The 20,545-nt window shown below is 41.8% G+C and overlaps 2 protein-coding genes across 2 annotated transcripts; both read left to right on the forward strand.

Moving 5' to 3' along the window:
• Nucleotides 1-1,183: 1,183 nt before the first annotated feature.
• KRT28 (keratin 28) lies at nucleotides 1,184-11,165 on the forward strand (the record flags this gene model as incomplete). The annotated part of the gene is made up of 8 exons (XM_080680250.1): nucleotides 1,184-1,633; nucleotides 2,098-2,180; nucleotides 2,719-2,875; nucleotides 6,546-6,707; nucleotides 6,788-6,913; nucleotides 9,651-9,868; nucleotides 10,221-10,276; nucleotides 11,023-11,165. 8 exons carry the CDS (start codon nucleotides 1,184-1,186, stop codon nucleotides 11,163-11,165), a joined length of 1,395 nt encoding a protein of 464 aa, XP_080536376.1.
• Nucleotides 11,166-14,464: 3,299 nt separating this feature from the next.
• On the forward strand, nucleotides 14,465-18,933 carry KRT27 (keratin 27; the record flags this gene model as incomplete). Its single annotated transcript, XM_080680251.1, has 8 exons — nucleotides 14,465-14,908; nucleotides 15,411-15,493; nucleotides 15,864-16,020; nucleotides 16,289-16,450; nucleotides 16,527-16,652; nucleotides 17,989-18,206; nucleotides 18,425-18,474; nucleotides 18,791-18,933. The coding sequence occupies 8 exons, from the start codon at nucleotides 14,465-14,467 to the stop codon at nucleotides 18,931-18,933; spliced, it is 1,383 nt and encodes a 460-aa protein (XP_080536377.1).
• Nucleotides 18,934-20,545: the final 1,612 nt, after the last annotated feature.

Genomic DNA, 20,545 nt, shown 5'->3' on the forward strand with positions numbered 1-20,545 from the left:
GAATTAGGTGAAATCTGAGGTTATCCACAGTAATAAAAAGATCTTACAACTCTGCCAAATTTCATTTAAAGGCCATGCTGATGCTGGTGACAAGTACTGGCTGAGAAGGCTTTGGACTGCTTGTGCCAACACAGTTCCAGAAGACACCCTGACTGTCCTGGTGACAAACCAACTTTATACCTGAACCTGAAACCATTCAAGTCCAACCAAGTCCCTACCCCTCCACCTGCTTCACCCCCAACCTCCTCACTACTGCTTCAAGAGGAGGCTTCTCGGGTCATTTCTCCTTGCTCACCTCACCTTTCTTCCCAGCTTGACCTCTCCACACACACACACACACACACACACACACACACACACACACACACACAGTTTGTAAAACAATAATAATATTAACAACGTCTGCTCTTCGTTGAGTTTTTCATTTGCCAGACACTGTGCTAAGTGTAATCTCCTTTAGTGTCTCAACAAACTGAGGTGGAAACTCTTTTATCCACATTTTAACAATTATCTGAACCCTTTCTACAAGCCTCTCTGGGCTCAATTGAAAAGATATTTTTAGGCTGGGGAGGGTGTTAAATAAAGGAATCTGTCAATATTTATGTTATTGTTCATGGCAATTAGTAGATGTTATAATCCTGGTAAGACCAGAGAAGTTACCAGGATTATATTTTTTTAAATAACACTTTTTTTTTGTTTGTTATGGTGGGATAAAACATGTGTTTCTGTTGTTAATAGTTCTTTATATACCTCTCTGGTAATGAAGACTCTGCTGTAGCTGATGGTACCCTGTTACAATCTTACTTAACTTTTAAAGTTTTATAATATCCTGTGCCAGATAATGATGGTATATTCTTAGGGTCAAGATGAAAGTAAAGGATTACTCATTCAAAATTAGAAGTTAAAATAATGAACTTAATATAGAATGAACCCTATTATATATAAGATAACAAACACCCTGAAGCAACATCCAGAGATGGTAGACGTTAATTTCTTTAAATCATCCAATTACACATAATTGTATGTTAATCCGAATGATGCCGTTTTTCTTTTGGCACGCATAACTCAAATAGAAACATCCCAAATGTTGTGTATAAAAGCCCAAGAAACCATCAGTGCACAATATTCTGTTCTCCGTTGAAGCTACAGCTATCCACAGACAAGGAACATTTCTCATACCACCATGTCTCTCCGATTTTCCAGTGGGTCCAGGCGTATTTGCTGGCGGTCTGGAACCGGATCCGTCAGACCATCCAGTGGAGGTGTGGGCTTGGCAGGCAGCAATGCTTGTGGCAGCTCTGTTGCTGGAAGTGGACTTTCCTGTGCCTTGGGAGGGAGCCTGGGCAGTGTTTCTGGTGGGAACCAGGCTGGCGGTGCCTTTGGAAATGCAGCGTGTGCCGGCTTTGCTGGAAGCGAAGGGGGCCTCCTCTCTGGGAACGAGAAGGTGACCATGCAGAATCTTAACGACCGTTTGGCATCCTACCTGGATAATGTGCGTGCTCTGGAGGAGGCAAATGCTGAATTAGAGAAAAAAATCAAGAGCTGGTATGAAAAATATGGTCCTGGATCTTGCCGTGGTCTTGATCATGACTACAGTAGATATCACCTAACAATCGACGATCTTAAGAACAAGGTGAGAAACCGCAAATGTGGAACTATTCAAAGTAATTCAAATGAAGAATTACCTTGCAAAAGACAGACCTACAACAAGAAATGCTTTATAATTGTTATCTGTAATTTACATTGCATTTATTTATTTAGGTAAATAATTCTTCCTACTAGTCAGAAATAGGCACTGGGATTCAAGAATTTCTATGTAGCTTAAATGTTAATAATTCCACTGTTGTTTATTTTGAAGTATGTTCATTGATGAGAAAGTATTGTGTTCTAAAGTTATCTGAGTATATGAGAAAAAACATATATATGAGTATAACCATATCTGTAATTTTTAAAAATTAAATTTTAAACATTTTGGTTGTTACCTAAGGGAGTCAGAGTTTTATGCAAAAGCTTCATTGTGTAACATTTCTTACCTCCTGAAATAATAAATCATAAAAGCGACTTATTTGCTGTGTTCTCCCTCTTGATTTCTTCTAGATTATCTCTTCCACTACTGCTAACGCCAGTGTCATCCTGCAGATTGATAATGCCAGGCTGGCTGCTGATGATTTCCGGCTGAAGTAGGTGACAGAAAATAATCACACTCTAGAAAAAGTTCCCTATCTATTTACTGTATTAAATAAGCATTTCCATGTCATCCCACGTAGAACAAAGTACAACCTAAGAGATTAAAGGAAGTAATGCATGTTATAATACGATACAAAGCATGTTATAATCTTTTAATCAGCTATACTTAGAATTTATACATACTTATTACATTGCTGTGACAAAATATCACTGTATTTCTATGCCTGTCTAGAATAGTGCCAAGAGCAAAGATGTTTGTAAATATTTGTTGACTAAGTAAAAAATATTAACCAAGGTAAAATTACAAAGTGGTATGTTTTATTTAATTGGGATATACCACTGAAATTTGTGTGATTAAATATCTGTAGATTATTCTGCACAGAAGTAGATGAGAGGGCTTTCTCTGTGTACTTTTATAATACTCGGAGTCCTAACTCAATGTCTAACTTTCAATTAAAAGCAATTGCGGCATTATTGTTCCATCTCTGGAGGTAGTCTCACTTGTGCTGATGTTCACTAATGTCTCTCAAGGTATGAAAATGAGCTCGCCCTTCACCAGAACACCGAGGCCGACATCAATGGGCTAAGGCGAGTTCTGGATGAACTGACGCTCTGCAGGACCGACCAGGAGCTGCAGTACGAATCCCTGAGTGAAGAGATGACGTATCTCAAGAAGAACCACGAAGAGGTAGGAGCAGCTTTACTTCTAGTCACATCACAATTGCACACATTTTAAATACTTTTGGGGACAATTAAATTATAATAGTAATTCACGCTCATTATAACAACTCAAACAATGCCCAGGCGTATCCAGAAAGAATTTCATTTCTCTCACTCTGCCCTTCTAATCTCATCCCTCAAGGTAATAAATGTTAGTAATTTGATCTGTATCCTTCCATTTTCTAGACTGATATAATATTCTATTTTTCTGAAACTACGACATTACTTTTGCGTTAATGCAACCATCTTTCTTTCAATGACATTATTGCTTTTATTCATATAGCTTATCTTGTGATCAATCTTCTCACAAAAGACCTCTCAGACTAGGAAAAGATGTCAATGTTCTCCCTACTTAATGAGCCTGGGTTTACTATAATATTGAACACTGCACAATAACCCCATTATTTAACGCATAACACCAGGAAACTTCAACACCCTCCCCCCAAAAAAATTACTACCCCAAAAATAATTGTAAAAGTCTCCAAAATCATAGATGCCAAATTTTCTGAAAACAAACTATGACAAACGTGCCCCATCATTGGGTAGAAATGGCTAAAACACCAAATCTACTGTCCCCAAAGGGTAAAATTATGGGAGAGGGAGAGAGAGACGTAGTACTTCAAAAGAAACAAAATTAAAAGAGAAACAGGGAGAGGAGAGAGTGTCCCAGAGCAGGGGCTGGGAGAGTCAGGCCACCGGAGTGCGGATCAGCAGGAGAGTGGAAAGCAGATCCATGCATTGCAGAGTGTGGCATCAGGAAAAGAACCAATCCCCGAAGAGAAGAAGTGGCGACCACAGCAGCCCAGCCAGCTGTGGGCCTTAGGGGAGGAGTGTGGCAGAAAACGGGAATAATCAAACAATGCGGGAGAGTTTGGAGTCACACTTTATTCACCGCGGTGGGCTTAGAGAAAATGAATTCAAATTCTAAGCAAAGCTACAAGCAGGACTTCCCTTTTTATTAAGGAGCCAGCCCTCTGTGCAATTAGTGGTTATCTCGCTGCTGTCTTTGAAAACAAACACAGTTCTAAAAATTATGGGCACATCGAGTCTCTGGCCTCCCAGGTCAGACAGCTAAAATTATGGACATATCTAGTCTCTGGCCTACCAGGTCAGACAGCTAAGTTTATGGTCCTCATTATTCAAGCAGGCTAACGCAGGCTGGAAAGCAAAGTTATTTTTTTTTAGAATAAGAGGCTAAGAAAAACAGCAGAGAATTCCAAACAGCAGTTTTTACAAAATAGGGGTTTGCCTTCTCAGGAGCAGGATTCATTGTCCTCCTTAAAGATACCTAAACCAAAAGAAGGTACCTCTGAATGCACTGAAGGTGGGAACAAAGAGCCACTCACATCTCAACGTCCCGTGAGAGTGTCAAATTTACCACACTCACCAGTGACCAGTACCCCTAGGATAACACCAAGCAATTCAATTTTCTTTCTTTCAATTTTTATTTATTGATTTTTAGAGAGACATCAATTTGTTGTTCCACCAATTTATGCATTCATTGGTTGAGTCTTGTATGCCCCCAGACTGAGGATCGAACTCACAATCTTGGTGTATCAGGCTGCTGCTCTAACCAACTGAGCTACCCGGCCAGGGCCCAAGCAATTCAATGTTTAAACTCTTTTAACAAGAAGAATTTTTCTTCACGTGAATTTTACACAAAACCCCAAAAATATGGAAATAACTTCAAGTTATCAGTGGTCTCCTTGGACAATGTAAATCCTTTACTCTTGGTGGACACTGGCAAGCCACTGGTCTAAGGTCATAAAAATATGATTTAAGAAAGCAGAGATAGCAATCCATCAAAAGCAAGTACTGATGAAAAAGGTCAGCTACCTAAGGAACTAAGTCCAGGTCACTGATAAGCTGATTTGTCCAGAAATCCATTTTTCGACCAGATTAGACTATTAATGATTCAAAGTAGAACATGTTCTAGGACAGAGTGGCCATAGAGTGTAGTTACTAACAGCAAACACTCTGGAGCAAGTAGGTACCGCATTCTGATCCTGGGGTGTTCAAATCCCAGCCTTTCGAGTACTAAGAACCTCGGGAGATCATTTTATCTCTCTGTGCTTCAGTTTCCTGTCTGTCAAATAAGTCTAAGAGTAGCACATAGCCCATAACGAGGTAAAAAGACTTGAATGAGGTAATGCATGTAAACCACTGATGAAACGGAATTTTTGGACTGGAACCCGGATTCTTTGTCCGCCGGAATCGAAGAATGAATCCACGGACAGAAAGTGGTATAGCAAAGGTAGAGATTTATTGTAGAACAAATACAGACTCCCATGTGGGCAGAAGGAAAGAGTCCCACAGAATGGACTCCCACGTGGGGAGGGGTAAAGGGCACCACTGAGTCCTTTTTCCCTATAGCTGATAAAGGCTGCAGATCCTGGTGCCTTGATGTCCCCTCTGATTGGTCACTATTCCCTTGGACTGGTTACTATAGTAACTCCTGGGCTCAAAGGTTGAACCTCACATGAATCTCTCCCCCCCCTCCCCCCACCTCTTCCTTATTGCTTTCCTATTCCCTTTGGGCTTTCTTCTTCTGGATTAAGGGCTTCCTTCCCTTTATTTTGTAAATATAGACCTTTTACTGTTCCCAGCTCCCTCATTCTATGGAAATGTATCTGTTGCAGCTTTTCAGCTCCCCTATTCTATGGAAATATACCTTCTGCTGCTCTGCAGCCCTTCGCTTACTCCATAGTCCCCTTAATTTCCAAAATGTCTAAAATTTCCTAAAACCTGTCTTTTTCACCCCCCCCAAAAAAATCCTGTTTCACTTAGGACAATGCCTGGGAAGCACTCAATAAACGATAGCCCTTGTCCCTCATGTGAGAGTTCCATTTGGGCAGGGATTTTTCTTCCTTTTTTTTGTTTTTTCCTACTGCTTTATTCCCATCCAGGAGAATGCTCTCTGACATTTAGTCAATAGCCATGTGCCTCATCACTCTCTGGTCTTTGTATCCCCTTCTCATTTGAAAAAATCAAACCCTTCTCTGGGGAAGCTGCCTTTTCGCTGTGGTGTTGTTTGAGATTGTTTTCACTAACAGACAGCTAATTCAGTAGACGATCGGCATGACTCTGGGTCATAATGTTACAGAAAACCGAAGAAGAACAAAGCAATACTTAGAGAGATGGAGTTGCATTTATTACGCGCGGGTCCAGAGGAAAATGTCTCTCAAATTCTGGGCCCCAACATGCAGGAATTTTCCCTATTTATATGTTTTTACCTTCTTTGTCTCCCAAATATGGGGTATTTCCGGCCCCTTTTGCAAGTTCTTAAAGAGCCCATATGTGCCAGGGCCTTGAGACCTCAACCAGAGGCCTGGCCTGGCGCCAGCACTGATAACCTTGTCTGGGGAGGGTTTAATGGCCTCTCTGAAGTGGGAGTAGTCTTAGCAAGCAAGAATTTACAGAAGCCAAATAGCAGGGTTAAAATTTCAAACAGCAGTATTTATATAAGATGGATGTCTCATTATGAGTCCATTTGAAAAAATCTTACGCCTTGCATTATACACTGGAATTTAAACCACAGCCTTTGAGACATGAAGCAACCCTTTCGGAAACTCTTCTCAAATTGTTGGCTGCAGATGAACATAAATGGCCCCTCAAGTCAGGCTGACCTTTTCCTCCAGGAAATGAAGGCTCTGCAGTGCGCAGCCGGGGGCAACGTGAGCGTGGAGATGAACGCGGCGCCCGGCGTGGACCTCACGGTTCTGCTGAACAACATGCGGGCCGAGTACGAAGACCTCGCCGAGCAGAATCGCAGGGATGCGGAGGCCTGGTTCAACGAGAAGGTGAGGGCCCCCCAGTCAGCCCTGCCCTCACCACCCGGAGGGTACAGGCCCAGTGAACCCCTTTGCACCCTGCCTTCCAGAGTGCCACCCTGCAGCAACAGATCTCCGACGACGCGGGCGCAGCCACCTCGGCCAGGACCGAGCTGACGGAAATGAAGCGCAGCCTGCAGACCGTGGAGATCGAGCTGCAGTCCCTCCTGGCCATGGTAGGTGACAGCGCAGGTCGGCTGGATTTCGTGATCCTAACACGTCTAACTGAAACCCGCCCGTTTCCCCTGTTAGAGCTTTTACCTACAAATATCTCCTGGAGACAGCAGGAAAGACAGACACTGAGACACTCAGAAAGAGGGACAAGACAGAGCTCTCTTCCTCCCTGCGGTCCCTGAGGATTTCTTTCCTGGCAGGTGCTCAGGGCCCATTTCATGAAATAGCTCCTTCCTTGGGTGGCTCTTCTCAGACCTGGATGGCAAGCAGCAGGCAGTGGGCTCCACCACAAAATTAAGTGGCAGGCTGACATCAGGCGAGCACACAGCGCAGAGCGGGTATGGATGCCCTCAGCATCTCCTAGTATTGATGGAAGCCTATTGAAAGCCACATCGCGCTTTTCCTGGGGCGGAGGAAAAGAGGGTGCATCTCTGATTCTGTGTGAGCCCTGCCAGCCTCTTCATCACCAGGGGGTCCAGGACAGCAGTCCCTGGAGACAACCCAGTACTAAAACCAACTTCCCTCTGGAGTGTCAGCTGGCAACACCCAGGAGACTGGATTTTGAGAATGATGGCATACATGGGCCCAGGGGTTCCCTGTTACCATCAGAGGTTTCAGGCACCCTGAGGACACCAGGTCGCAACACAAAGAAAGAGCCATTATTATACAAATGAGTGCAGTAAGCCAAGAAGAAGAAAAAAAGATGACTCAAAACAATAGGAAGGTTGTTTATTTTGATTTAGCCAACCTAAAAAGGGGTAGTGCTTTCTTATCATAAAGCATTTAGATTGGAGACTTGGAGACTTATTTTACCACTGATTGAATCCCAGCTTAACCACCATGCCCCTCTTTTCACTTTCATCACCACTGTGACTGGTACCCGAAACCCTCCTGGCCACTTTGAGCTCCTGGAACCCTCCTCTCTTCCCCATCCCCTTCTTTCCTACAACTGGAACCCTGGGGACCTGTTCCTGCTGCTGTCCCCTGAATAGGAATCCCTCCTCTCACTTTTGAGCTATGTTGAAGGAAATTAATTACTCAGTTCCCAGATCAGAATTTAAGCATTTTCACACAGAAACAATGATGTTAGAAAGTAGTTAGATTCTATGCAGCCAGTATAGTACTATAGTTTGAGCTCGTGAAATAATCCACAACAACAAAACAAACAAAAACCCTTTTTAACATACAACATATATGAATTCTAGACTATGGTGGCATAGAACTAACTTCCATACCTGAGGTTCTTTTGTCGTAGATGAATTCTAAGCACAATCTCCTGTAGTTTCGCACACAAATCCTATGTAAGTTGGGAGTTGTCTAAATGGATAAAGGTTTCATATGCTTCCAACTTCCACGTAGTTTACCAACTTCCAAGTTCATCCTGCCCACCTTCCACCTCTACGAGCCAACCTTTATAGCAGAAGGCTATGGTATAGACATGCTGTCCCCTCTGATTTAAGACAGCATTAATAACCTTAAAAAGGAATACCATCATCAAGGAAGTTAAAGTTCTGAACAGCCGACCACACACCTCATTGACCCCTGGCCACTTCTTGCCTCAACCTCCCCATTACCATCCTGGTCACCTTCCACTCCTCTGCCCCTGGAGAGCCCAGTACCACCCATGTAATGCACCCGTCAGCCTCTTGGACCCACTGTCTGTCTGTCATGACAAATACTTTATAATTTCCTCTTTATAATCTTAAAATGAAGTCAATAGATAATATATTTAACAATTTACACAAAAAAGAATTTTAAACCAGTGCAATGTCATAACTGCAATAAAAAGGAGAATTAAATGTATTTTAATATAAAATGTATTAGCCAACTACCCTAGAGTATGGAATGAAAGGGACAGAGGCTTACACATTTCTTTGGTAAATAAGTTTTGTTTTAAACAATCAGAAATTGCTCCACACAAGAAGAAAAGGGAAATGAAGGAGTGGATGGGGGTGGACACTTGGATAATAACTAATATCAGGAGAAATAATAAGCACCCAGATATATCTATATATGATAAGGGAAAGAGGAAAATTACTTTAATTAAAGTAGGGATCACATGACAAGACAAATTACAGACCATGGAAGTAGAAATGAGTAGGTATAATATTCATAAAATAGTGTTGAAATAATGGCCTGGACCGTGTTATTAAATATGCCTCTTGTCTTGAAATTCCACTTCTGTCAAGCTGAAATCTCCATTTCAGCTTAAGGAAAGGCCTTTGATTGACATTAGAAAATCGAGGACAGATTAGGAAAAAAACACACACACAAAAAAAAACACACACAGCACAGAGGCCTGGGAACAGTGGTGGGGTAGATCTCTGGGGACAGTAGCAGAATAAGATCGAAAACAATAAGCAACCCAAAAATACATATGTAATTTCAAAATATACAATTTCCAATGTTGATTTCTTCTTGTGCTACCCCCAGAAAGCGTTTTAATACCTAGGTAGGTCATAATAGGAAATATTACCTAAATATCGTGAATGTCCATTGGAAAAGTCTTAGGGCAAAAAGGCCAGTTAGCCCATGTTAGGCCATCTAGCATGCCTACCCTCCCCCATCTGCAGTAAAACCAGTCACTTCCCCTTCTTCTCCACCTCCCATTTTATTGTGACAAGCCCACAAATTTCCAAAGCTTGCCTAAGAAGCAGTACTGCCTTTTGCTGGGAAACACGGCCTACATAGCCCTCCAAGTGGCTTCACCCATTGCTCTGACATCTTTTATGTCCTCAGAAACAGTCCCTGGAGTGCTCCCTGTCTGAAACAGAAAGCAACTACTGTGCGCAGCTGGCCCAGATCCAGGCTCAGATCCGGGCCCTGGAGGAGCAGCTGCACCAGGTCAGAACCGAGACCGAGGGCCAGAAACTCGAGTACGAGCAGCTGCTGGACATCAAGGTCCACCTGGAAAAAGAGATTGAGACCTACTGCCGCCTGATAGATGGAGATGGAAAGTAAGTAACACCACACATTGTTCACCTTCCATGCCTCCATCCTTTTCTTCTTTATTCCCACAGCAGAAAAGCCTGTTCCTCTCTTGCCTCTGCAGTCATCTCTTCCATATTTTGTATACCACAGCCTCTAAACCTGTGGGTTTAAAAAATCAAATCGAAAGAAGGTTGTTTTATATCCTCTCTTTAGATAACATTTAATTACTTTCAGCTCCTGCCCCCCAAAATCTATTTTCCTTTATAAAAAACTAAGATCTGGTTTTGGCATACAAAGTTCACTTAGTTTATGTTCACCTATCAATTCAAAAGTGATAAACAGAAATATTAAAAAATAAACTGTGGTTGTTTTTTTCAGCTCGTGCTCCAAATCAAAGGGCTTTGGATCAGGAAGCTCAGGAAATTCATCTAAAGGTAATAAAATCTAATTGTATTTCTATTGCAGCAAATACTTTTGCATTAATGGCAACCATACACTACGGCAACAGTCTATATTTAAACAATTTAAACCAAAGTACTTAGCTTGGAACTTAAAATATTATTTTAAATGGATAAAACTGTTCTATACTATGGGGTATCCCCCCCCCCCAAAATATACATACACTTTTAACAGCTGATAGCTCAATTTTGAAAATGAAATGTATTTTAATAAACACTGCCTTTATAATTATTCAACATGTGTGCATACATTTTTGGGACACTCTATATTAATATAAATCTACTAGAGGCCCAGTGCATGGATTCATGCACCAGTGGGATCCCTCGGCCTGGCTTGCAGGGATCGGGCTAAAACCAGCTGACATCCCCTGAGGGGTCCCAGATTGTGAGAGGGTGGTTCTTGGGTGATGCACCCCAGAATCAGGCTCCCTCCTCTGTGGTTCCAGGTTCGTCACCCAAGAACCGCAGCTGCCAAGTGACCGCAGCTCGGCAACTCCTGCGTTGAGCATCTGCCCCCTGGTGGTCAGTGCACATCATAGCTACTGGCCAGTCGGCCAGTCAGCCGGTCGGCCATCGGCCAGTCACTTAAGCTTTTATATATATAGATATTTATTCCTTCACCAAAAATGTACATAATATATTATATTACAACCAACAGTTGAATTCTTTGTCATGCAATCTTTTAGGTTGAATATGTGTATTCATATATGTTTTACTTCTAGATTTATCCAAAACCACACTGGTAAAGACAGTGGTTGAAGAGATAGATCAACGTGGTAAAGTCCTTTCATCGAGGATTCAGTCCATTGAAGAAAAGACATCTAAAATTACCAATGGCAAGACAGAGCAAAGGGTTTCTTTCTAGCTGTCATTTTTGAGAAAAGAATAATTTGGAGAAGGATCCTGCACTATTGCATTATTCTAAATATCAAGAAGATAATAAAAATACTTTCTACATTAAAGATAAGTTTCTTGGGGGGGGGGGCCTGTTTTCTTAGTTACCTTTACTGGAAAGGGGGTGTTTACTTTTAAATAAATAAAAAAGTTAGCCGAAACCGGTTTGGCTCAGTGGATAGAGCATCAGCCTGCAGACTGAAAGGTCCCAGTTTCGATTCCGGTCAAGCGCACGTACCTTGGTTGCGGGCACATCCCCAGTAGGAGGTGTGCAGGAGGCAGCTGATCGATGTTTCTCTCTCATCGATGTTTCTAACTCTCTATCCCTCTCCCTTCCTCTCTGTAAAATATCAATAAAAATATATTAAAAAAATAAAAAAGTTAATGTGCACTCATTTCCATTCACTCATGACTAATAAATAATTATTTGTGATTTATTTTGTCTTGGTTTCTAAGCCTTCCCTTTTCTTGTTCATTTTGCCCTCTAGTGGTTTCCTGACAAAGTTTGCAAAAGAGGTAAATTTGTGAGATCTGTCTTGTCTGAAAATATTTTTATTTCACCCTCACTCGTGATGAATTGTCTAAGTAGAGAACTTTAGATTGGACAGTGTTTTCCGTTAGAATTTTTCGAAGGCACTCTTCACGGGAATCATGGCTTCCAGGACTATTGAGACATTCAGAGCCATTCTGATTTCCCCATCAATGGCTCACAACTAGAAAGTGGGAGAACTGGGATACAAATGCTGATATATCTGATTCAAGAGTCCAAGTTTGCCCCACCAGTGTGGCTCAGCAGTTGAGCGTCAAACCAGGAACCAAGAGGTCGCTGGTTTGATTTCCGGTAAAGCACATACCCAGGTTTTGGCCGCAATCTTCAATGTTTCTACCTCTCTATCCCTCTCTCTTCCTCTCTCTCTAAAAAAAAATCAATGAAACAAATTTTTTTAAACAGTCCAAGTTCTTCCATTAATGGTGTTGTACTTCAGGAATAATAACCTTGGCACCCAACTGCTTAATGACCGTGATAGAAAGAAAAGACTTGAAACCAGAAATCCAATTAAGGTTCTACTAACTGATTTGAAAGAAAATGATAGTGACAAGGAAAATAGAAAAGAGAAAAATGCTTCAAGAGACACTGTAAAAGTAGATTCAAGAGGACTTACTGACCTATTGTATGTGGGCTGGTAGAAAATAGCAGTTAGAGATTTCTTAGTAATCTTGAGCATGGCACAGTAATTCCACCAGCAACTAATGAAGAAAGATGCAAAAGATCAAATTTTGGTGCCAAGATAATTATGTGTTGAGTTGGAAGTCAAGACAGAATATCCAAGTAGAAATGTCTGGAGGGTGTCGTAAGATGTGCGTCTAGAAGGGGGGAAAGGATGGTGCTAAAGATGTATATTTAGAACATGCACCTAGAGCCAAAAAGGGATGAGATCACCGAGAGAGTGTGTGCAAATCAGGAACACCAAAAACAAAATGTCAAGAATGGCAAATTTTAGAGCAAGAAACTCTGAACTACGAAGAAAGAAGAGGAGCAGAGATACAGAAGTATTCTCAGAAAGCAATTATTGAAAATTCAATAAAACTGAATTTAGTGCTGAAACCGGTTTGGCTCAGTGGAAAGAGCGTCGGCCTGCGGACTGAGGGGTCCCGGGTTCGATTCCGGTCAGGGGCATGTACCTTGGTTGCGGGCACATCTCCAGTGGGAGGTGTGCGGGAGGCAGCTGATCGATGTTTCTCTCTCATCGATGTTTCTAGCTCTCTATCCCTCTCCCTTCCTCTCTGTAAAATATCAATAAAATATATTTTAAAAAAAAAAAGGTTAAAAAAAAACAAAACTGAATTTAGTATCAAATGTGTCTAAGAGAGTGTAGGAGAAGAAATATGAGAAATGATAACTGGATGAGTGATGTGGGGTAATTAGCAATCTTTGAGAGATTAATTTCAGAAAGTGGCAGGACCAAATTCAGGAGTGAGTAGGAAATGAAAAGTGGAGAAAATGAATGCAGAAACGTTTTCCAGAAGTAATGAAAGAAATGTAAAAACACAAGAAATATAGAAATAGCTCTGGCCAGGGTGGCTCAGTTGATCAAGCGTTGTCTAGTACACCAAAAGTTTGCGATTCAATTCCCAGGCAGGGCACATGCCCAGCTTCTGGGCTCCATCCCCAGTAGAGGGCATGCAGAAGGCAAACAATCAATGTTTTGATCTACTTCGATGTTCCTTTTCTCTCTCTCTAAAAATCAACAACAACAACATTTTTTTAATAATAAAATCCACCTATAATGCCACCACACAGAGGGAACCTATTTACATTTTTAAAATAAATCTAGAAATAGAAGCGAACATACAAGCCATAGTCTAGTCCAGTGGTCAGCAAACTGCGGCTCGCGAGCCACATGCGGCTCGCGAGCCACAGTTTGCCACTCTGTTGACTAATAAGTTTGCAGACCACTGACCTAGACTCTCGATTCCAGTAATTACAGGCCATTGTTGTTCCTTGTGATTAAGCCCCTATTCCAGTGGTTGGCAAACTCATTAGTCAACAGAGCGGCAGTTTGCCGACCATTGGTCTAGTCCCTTCATTTTACAGATGAAGAGACTGAGGTCCAGACAGGTTAACCAATACCTTCACTTAACCTGGTTAGCAAGAGAACTTAGACAGAAAACCAGTAAAGATGAAATGGTAATTCTTCAATTTTCATTTAAGACCTGGTCACGTTCCTCTGGTACCATGAGCCCAAGGTCTTGAGATTCTTTTCAACATATCAAAAAGAAAGATCATATTATCCACAGAAAACCATAAATATGATACCTCACTTGCTGGGGGAGAAAAAAAGGAGTGTTTTTGGTTAATCAAGAGAAAGAGAAGTTTGTCTATGACACTTTTTTATTCTTATAGGGATTTTGTACTCCTGAAGCCTGGGAGACAGGAAGACTTACTCATACTAAATTTGAAATGCGTCACTATAATAATCTTGATAATACTCCTTCCTGTCCTATTTTGGAGATAACGTATAACCCCAAGGTAACTATCCACCTACAGAAATGGACACAGTAGGGTAAAGACATTCATTAAAAAAAAAAAAAGTCACCCAATTATAAATAATTCATGATGAGCTGGCAAGCACCATTTTGCTATGGGTTGCAAGGTTCATCCAGAAACACCCTGATCACGTGTATATAAAGACAAACTGAACTGTTCGAGCAGGACATTCACCATCAGAGCTTCATTCGAGGCACAAGCTTCCCTCCAGTCTGGACACCATGTCTGTGCGCTTTTCTTCTGCATCCAGACGCCTGGGTTCGTGCGCGGGCGTGGGCTCCGTGCGGCTGTCCAGCGGGGCAGCTGGCTTTGGGGCTGGAAACACGTGCGGCGTGCCGGGCATTGGAAGTGGCTTCTCCTGCACCTTTGGGAGCAGCTCATCTGCAGGAGGCTACGGCGCAGGGCTGGGCGGGGGCAGTGCTTCCTGTGCGGCCTTCCTCGGGAATGAACACGGCCTCCTCTCCGGCAATGAGAAGGTGACCATGCAGAACCTCAACGACCGCCTGGCCTCCTACCTGGACAACGTGCGCGCCCTGGAGGAGGCCAACGCGGACCTGGAGCAGAAGATCAAAGGCTGGTATGAGAAGTTTGGGCCTGGCTCTTGCCGCGGTCTGGATCATGATTACAGCAGATACTTTCCAATAATCGACGACCTTAGGAACCAGGTAAGAAACACAGTGTCATGAGGGTTAAGACCCGTAAGAGTGTTTAGCTACATGCACACGCTCACAAATACATAAGCAACCACACACAGGAAGCAGGGCTTTGCTTTCCGATTCTAATTCTCGGCACTTCGTTATTAATATTAAAAATAATGTATATTAAAATTCTAATCTTTGAACATGTCTCACTTAGCACCTGGTATCAAGTGTGCATATTGATGCATTTAATAATATCTAATATCAAAAACTGCCCAATGTCTCCAGCTATACATTTACAGGCTTTTCTTTCGAGTTTTTTTTTGTGTTGTTGTTTTTGTTTTATTTTTTATGGGGGAGGGGAAGAGAGTAAAAGAGGTCAGACTTAAATTTCCCATTTTCAAAAGAATCTTATTATTGGAGACAGGGTGCCAGAAATATTACTATTATTTCACTGGTGACTTTCTTCAAGGAAATTTGAAAATTTAAGAAGGATTTCCTCACTCTTCACTAATTCTCCATTTGTCAGATAATTTCTGCAACTACAAGTAATGCCAGTGTTGTCCTGCAAAACGATAATGCAAGACTAACAGCTGATGACTTCAGGCTAAAGTAAGTAGAGCTGAAGAGAATTTTTTTTAAAAAGTTATTTCAGCATGTCACTCTTTTATTTAGGCTATTTGAGGTTGGCTCAATTCTTTGTTTCTATTTGTTTGTTAAATGTGTATTATAATAACTAGCCTGAATTATATATTTTACTTGAGAAATTTGAGGGCTGACATAGATGAATGTCAAGATCACATGAAAGAAAATTTTGGACTATTTTCATTCTCTTGCTTCAGAGAAACTCATGTATTGCGTTGTGGCCGATCCAAGTGACGTTCTGAGTATATTTTAACAGTTTGACCTCAAAGCTTAGAGTTTTACAGTGGCCTAAAAAGTGATGTGACTAACGTGATCAAACTTTCAAATATTTTCTGAGGTTTGAAAATGAGCAGGCCCTTCACCAGAGCGTGGACGCAGACGTGAGCAGTTTGCGCAGGGTCCTGGACGAGCTGACCCTGTGCCGGACCGACCTGGAGATCCAGCTGGAGGCTCTGAGCGAGGAGCTGGCTTACCTCAAGAAGAATCACGAGGAGGTAGATGCCTCTCTCCCCGGATTCCACGATCTGCCTTCCTCCCAAACTTAAAAATGTATTTCCGATGACAAGTGTAATGTCTTAAATCCCTTTCAAGAAGGAACTTGTCAATTTCTCCATCGGGTTTGATTGTTTAAAATGTTTCTATTCATCCTCCTCTAAAGAAACGAACCCTTAAAAAAAGTGTCTAACTGTATGGATCATGTCTGTCTGGCTCCTTTAAAAACATGCAGCTCCTAACTAACATGGTTTAACAAATTTGTTCCAGGAAATGAAGGCTCTGCAGTGCGCCGCCGGGGGCAACGTGAACGTGGAGATGAACGCGGCGCCCGGGGTGGACCTCACGGTTCTGCTGAACAACATGCGGGCCGAGTACGAAGACCTCGCCGAGCAGAACCGCCGAGATGCGGAGGCCTGGTTCAACGAGAAGGTGAGCCCACGCTAGGGCGCGCTTACCTGGCCCCGGGAGGTCAAGCAGCACCCTAACATCACTCCTCGCGTTTCAGAGCGCCTCGCTGCAGCAGCAGATCTCCGACGATGCTGGGGCCACCACCTCAGCTCGAAATGAACTTACTGAGATGAAACGAACTCTTCAAACCCTGGAGATTGAACTTCAGTCCCTCTTAGCAATGGTAAGCACAAAATTACTAAAAAATAATAATAATAACAAGTGTTTGCTTTAGAAGTTAAGAACTATTTCAAAGAGAGTTTTCTTCTACATGATACTTACCCATGAATTATGATGCTTCAAATAAGGCACATTTGCACTTTGCACAGTAGAATCCTCTTTGCCTGAAAATTATACCTAGATGCTAATTACTATGAAACATTAGAAATTAGCAAATACAATTACTTTGGGGCACTAGTAAAAAAAAAAAAATTTACCATGAATCTTCTCTCCCAAGTCCAAAGATCAGAAACCACTGTCCATGGAGTGCAAAAACAGTTTGCACCCCACCTAGCTTCTTCATCCAGCATTCCTTTTGCTCACTTAATTAAGAGCACTTACAAGTTCCTTTTTAAGTGGCACAAACAGGAAGCAAAGTAGAGGCATGAAGGTTGCCTACAAAGCTAAACATGCATGATGATAATAATAACCTTATTTATTAAGGGTTTGCCCAGCACTTTCACCCACACGAGTCCAATAGCTCTGGGGCTTAGGCAGGAAAGACTTTATAATTCCTGTCATTATTTCCAAAAGGAGAATCTGAGATTCAAAGAGGTTAAGCAGTTTTCCCAGAGTCCCACAGTTGGATACGAAGGAACCATAACTTCTCTCCAACTTTTCTAATTCCCAAGTCTATACTTCTTTCCACAATGGCTAGTAAGCATCCAGATTTACCCACAAAAGAGGCTATAATTGTATATGAAATGAGGACTTTGTATAAAAATCATCGCAGATGAATGGGTAAGACATTCTCATCTTTATTCCATGTAAAATTACAGCAAGCATTCCTCTGTAGGATAAACCCTATGTAAACCCATGTGGATCCGCAAGCCAATGAATCAAAGGATTTAAAGACGAAAAGGTCATTCTTTTCTTTGAGTGATTCTACTTCTGGAAAAGATATGCAGGTCATACAGGATGATTTTTTCATAGAAGAGCTACAGTCCCCATGAGACAAGGCTGTCACATGATTAGAAATGAGGTAGCAAAGTTTAGGGGAACTTTTATTCTGGGGGGAAAGTGGCAAATTGTGTCAGACTCTACAAGCACAGGCTATATTGGGTGGGGGGGAATCTAACACTCCTGTCTATGAGTAACATTCAACAGCAACTGTGTTATTCTCACAGATGAAAATAGTATGACACATAATAAAGGCAACAATTCATATGGAACAAGCGGAATCTTTTGAGTAAATATTATTTGCATTACATAAAGATAACTCTCCTAGACCTCCATGTGCTTTGCCTTACTCTAAAACAACACCGTGACATTTTCTACTAAATTGTCTTACTGACCCGTAGAAACAGTCCCTGGAGTGCTCCCTGACAGAGACGGAAGGCAACTACTGTGCGCAGCTGGCCCAGATCCAGGCTCAGATCGGGGCCCTGGAGGAGCAGCTGCACCAGGTCAGAACCGAGACCGAGGGCCAGAAACTCGAGTACGAGCAGCTGCTGGACATCAAGGTCCACCTGGAGAAAGAGATTGAGACCTACTGCCGCCTGATAGATGGAGAGGATGGGTAAGCACTGCTTCCACTGAGAACGTAGTTTATTTTAAGGTGGTTAACTATTTTTTAAAATCAAGTACAAAGTATCTATGACCTACATCATATGTACCTAAACTTCTTCTACTGTTACTTAAGAATCCAATGCTCTCCCATGCTAAATCAATATTTTTCCGTTTCCTCAGCAAAACACAGGGTGAAATTGTTAATACCAGCTCTCTCTATTTTTACAGCTCTTGCGTTAAATCAAAAGGCTACAAAGGACCAGGAAATCAGATAAAAGGTAAACAAAAGCCGTGTTGAGCATTCAGTGTTTATTTGTATATGTTCCAGAGGACACGTTATTTCCTCTATTTTAATATTTTATTGATTTTTTACAGAGAGGAAGGGAGTGGGATAGAGAGTTAGAAATATCGATGAGAGAGAAACATCGATCAGCTGCCTCCTGCACACTCCCTACTGGGGATGTGCCCGCAACCAAGGTACATGCCCTTGACCGGAATCGAACCTGGGACCCTTGAGTCCGCAGGCTGGTTAGGGCACGTTATTTCCTCTTTATGAATTTGAGAAATCTTAACAATTCATATGTGTCATTTTAGATGCATCTAAAGGCACCGTGATTAAAACAATTGTTGAAGAAATAGATCCTCGTGGCAAAGTTCTCTCGTCCAGAGTTCAAACCATGGAAGAGAAATCCACCAAAGTCAACAACATGAAGAGTGAACAGAGGGTGCCTTCCTGAGCCCCAAAAGAATGGCCTTAAGTTAAAATGTCAAATTGAAGCTAGATTCCTAAATAAGGGCCCTCTTATTTTTCTGCTTTTCTCCGGGTGAATGAAGACAAATCATTGTTAGAGTAGTAACATTTCTTTGGCTTTCTCTGTGGTGGTATTTCAATAAAAGTTTTTCCTGTTGCAAGTCATCTTCACTGGTTCTGGTCAGTCTTTGAACTGTAAACTTAACCCCCAGTTGGAGCTGAATTTTGCTTTCAATTTCTTCGGTTTAATTCAATGACCTTCAGAAATTAGGAGTTAATTTTAACAGGCAAACTAGGTGGAGTCTTTTTCACATTTCTGTAAAGTTTTATATTGTCCTTCTTTGTATAAATACTTATTAAGCACACACTAAGTGCTGGTAATGAGAATAAAACAATTAACAAAATCTAATCCCCAAGTGCAACATGACAGAGAAGTGGAAATAAGGAACTGGAAAATCAGAAATATCCTAAAAATGAAAAAAACACAACATACTAAAAATGGTGATATTTGAAGGTAGAAAGGAAACGAGAGAAATGTGAGGACTAGATAAGGCAAGTGGTCAATTTCACAATGTTAGGCCACAAAACAAATTTAAGAAGACTGATATCATAACAAGTATCTTTTTTGACCACGCTAGTATGAAACTAGACATCAATAATAGCTGGAAAGTTGGAACTTTCAGAAATATATATACATTTAACAAAATACTCCTGAGCAAATAATGGGTCAAAGAAATCAAAGGAGAAATAGAAAAATACATTGAGACAAATGAAAATGAAAATTCAATTTACCAAAACTTATGGGATGCGGCAAAGCAGTACTAAGTAGGAACTTTACAGTGATAACTGCCTCCCTTAAGAAAGAGGAAAGATTGGGAGATCCAAACTGGTGGCAGCGTAGGTGGGAGCTGCTCTCACCTCCTCCCAGGAATCAAACTGGACTGACAACTAAAATATAGAACAACCGCCGAAACCGGTTTGGCTCAGTGGATAGAGCGTCGGCCTGCGGACTGAAGGGTCCCAGGTTCGATTCCGGTCAAGGGCACGTACCTGGGTTGCGGGCACATCCCCAGTAGGAGGTGTGCAGGAGGCAGCTGATCGATGTTTCTCTCTCATCGATGTTTCTAACTCTCTATCCCTCTCCCTTCCTCTCTGTGAAATATCAATAAAAAATATATTTAAAAAAAAATAAAATAATAAAATAAAATATAGAACAACCAACCTGAATAAACAACTGAAGATTAGTGGAACAGAAGTCTTCTAACCAAGAATTTACAAAGGAAGCCACATCGAGACAGGTAGGAAGGGTGGAAATGCAAAAAGGACTGGCTTTGTTCCCACAGGTGGCGGCTGAGATCCCAGAGGGATATCTCAGCTGCAAAGGTTCTCCCTGAGGAGAGTGGGGTCTCAACCCCACACCAGGCTCCCCAGCCCAGAGCACCAGAGCCAGGAAGAGGCGCCCACGTAACATCTCGCTGTGAAAATCATCAGGGATTCTGTCTGCCAGGGACATAATAAAATCCACATTTGACAATCCCACCGCCAAACATCATACTCAGTGGGCTTTCCCCTTAAGGTCAGAAGCAAGACAGAGATGT

This window comes from Plecotus auritus (assembly GCF_963455305.1).
Source record: "Plecotus auritus genome assembly, chromosome: 7".
Classification (NCBI taxonomy): domain Eukaryota; kingdom Metazoa; phylum Chordata; class Mammalia; order Chiroptera; family Vespertilionidae; genus Plecotus; species Plecotus auritus.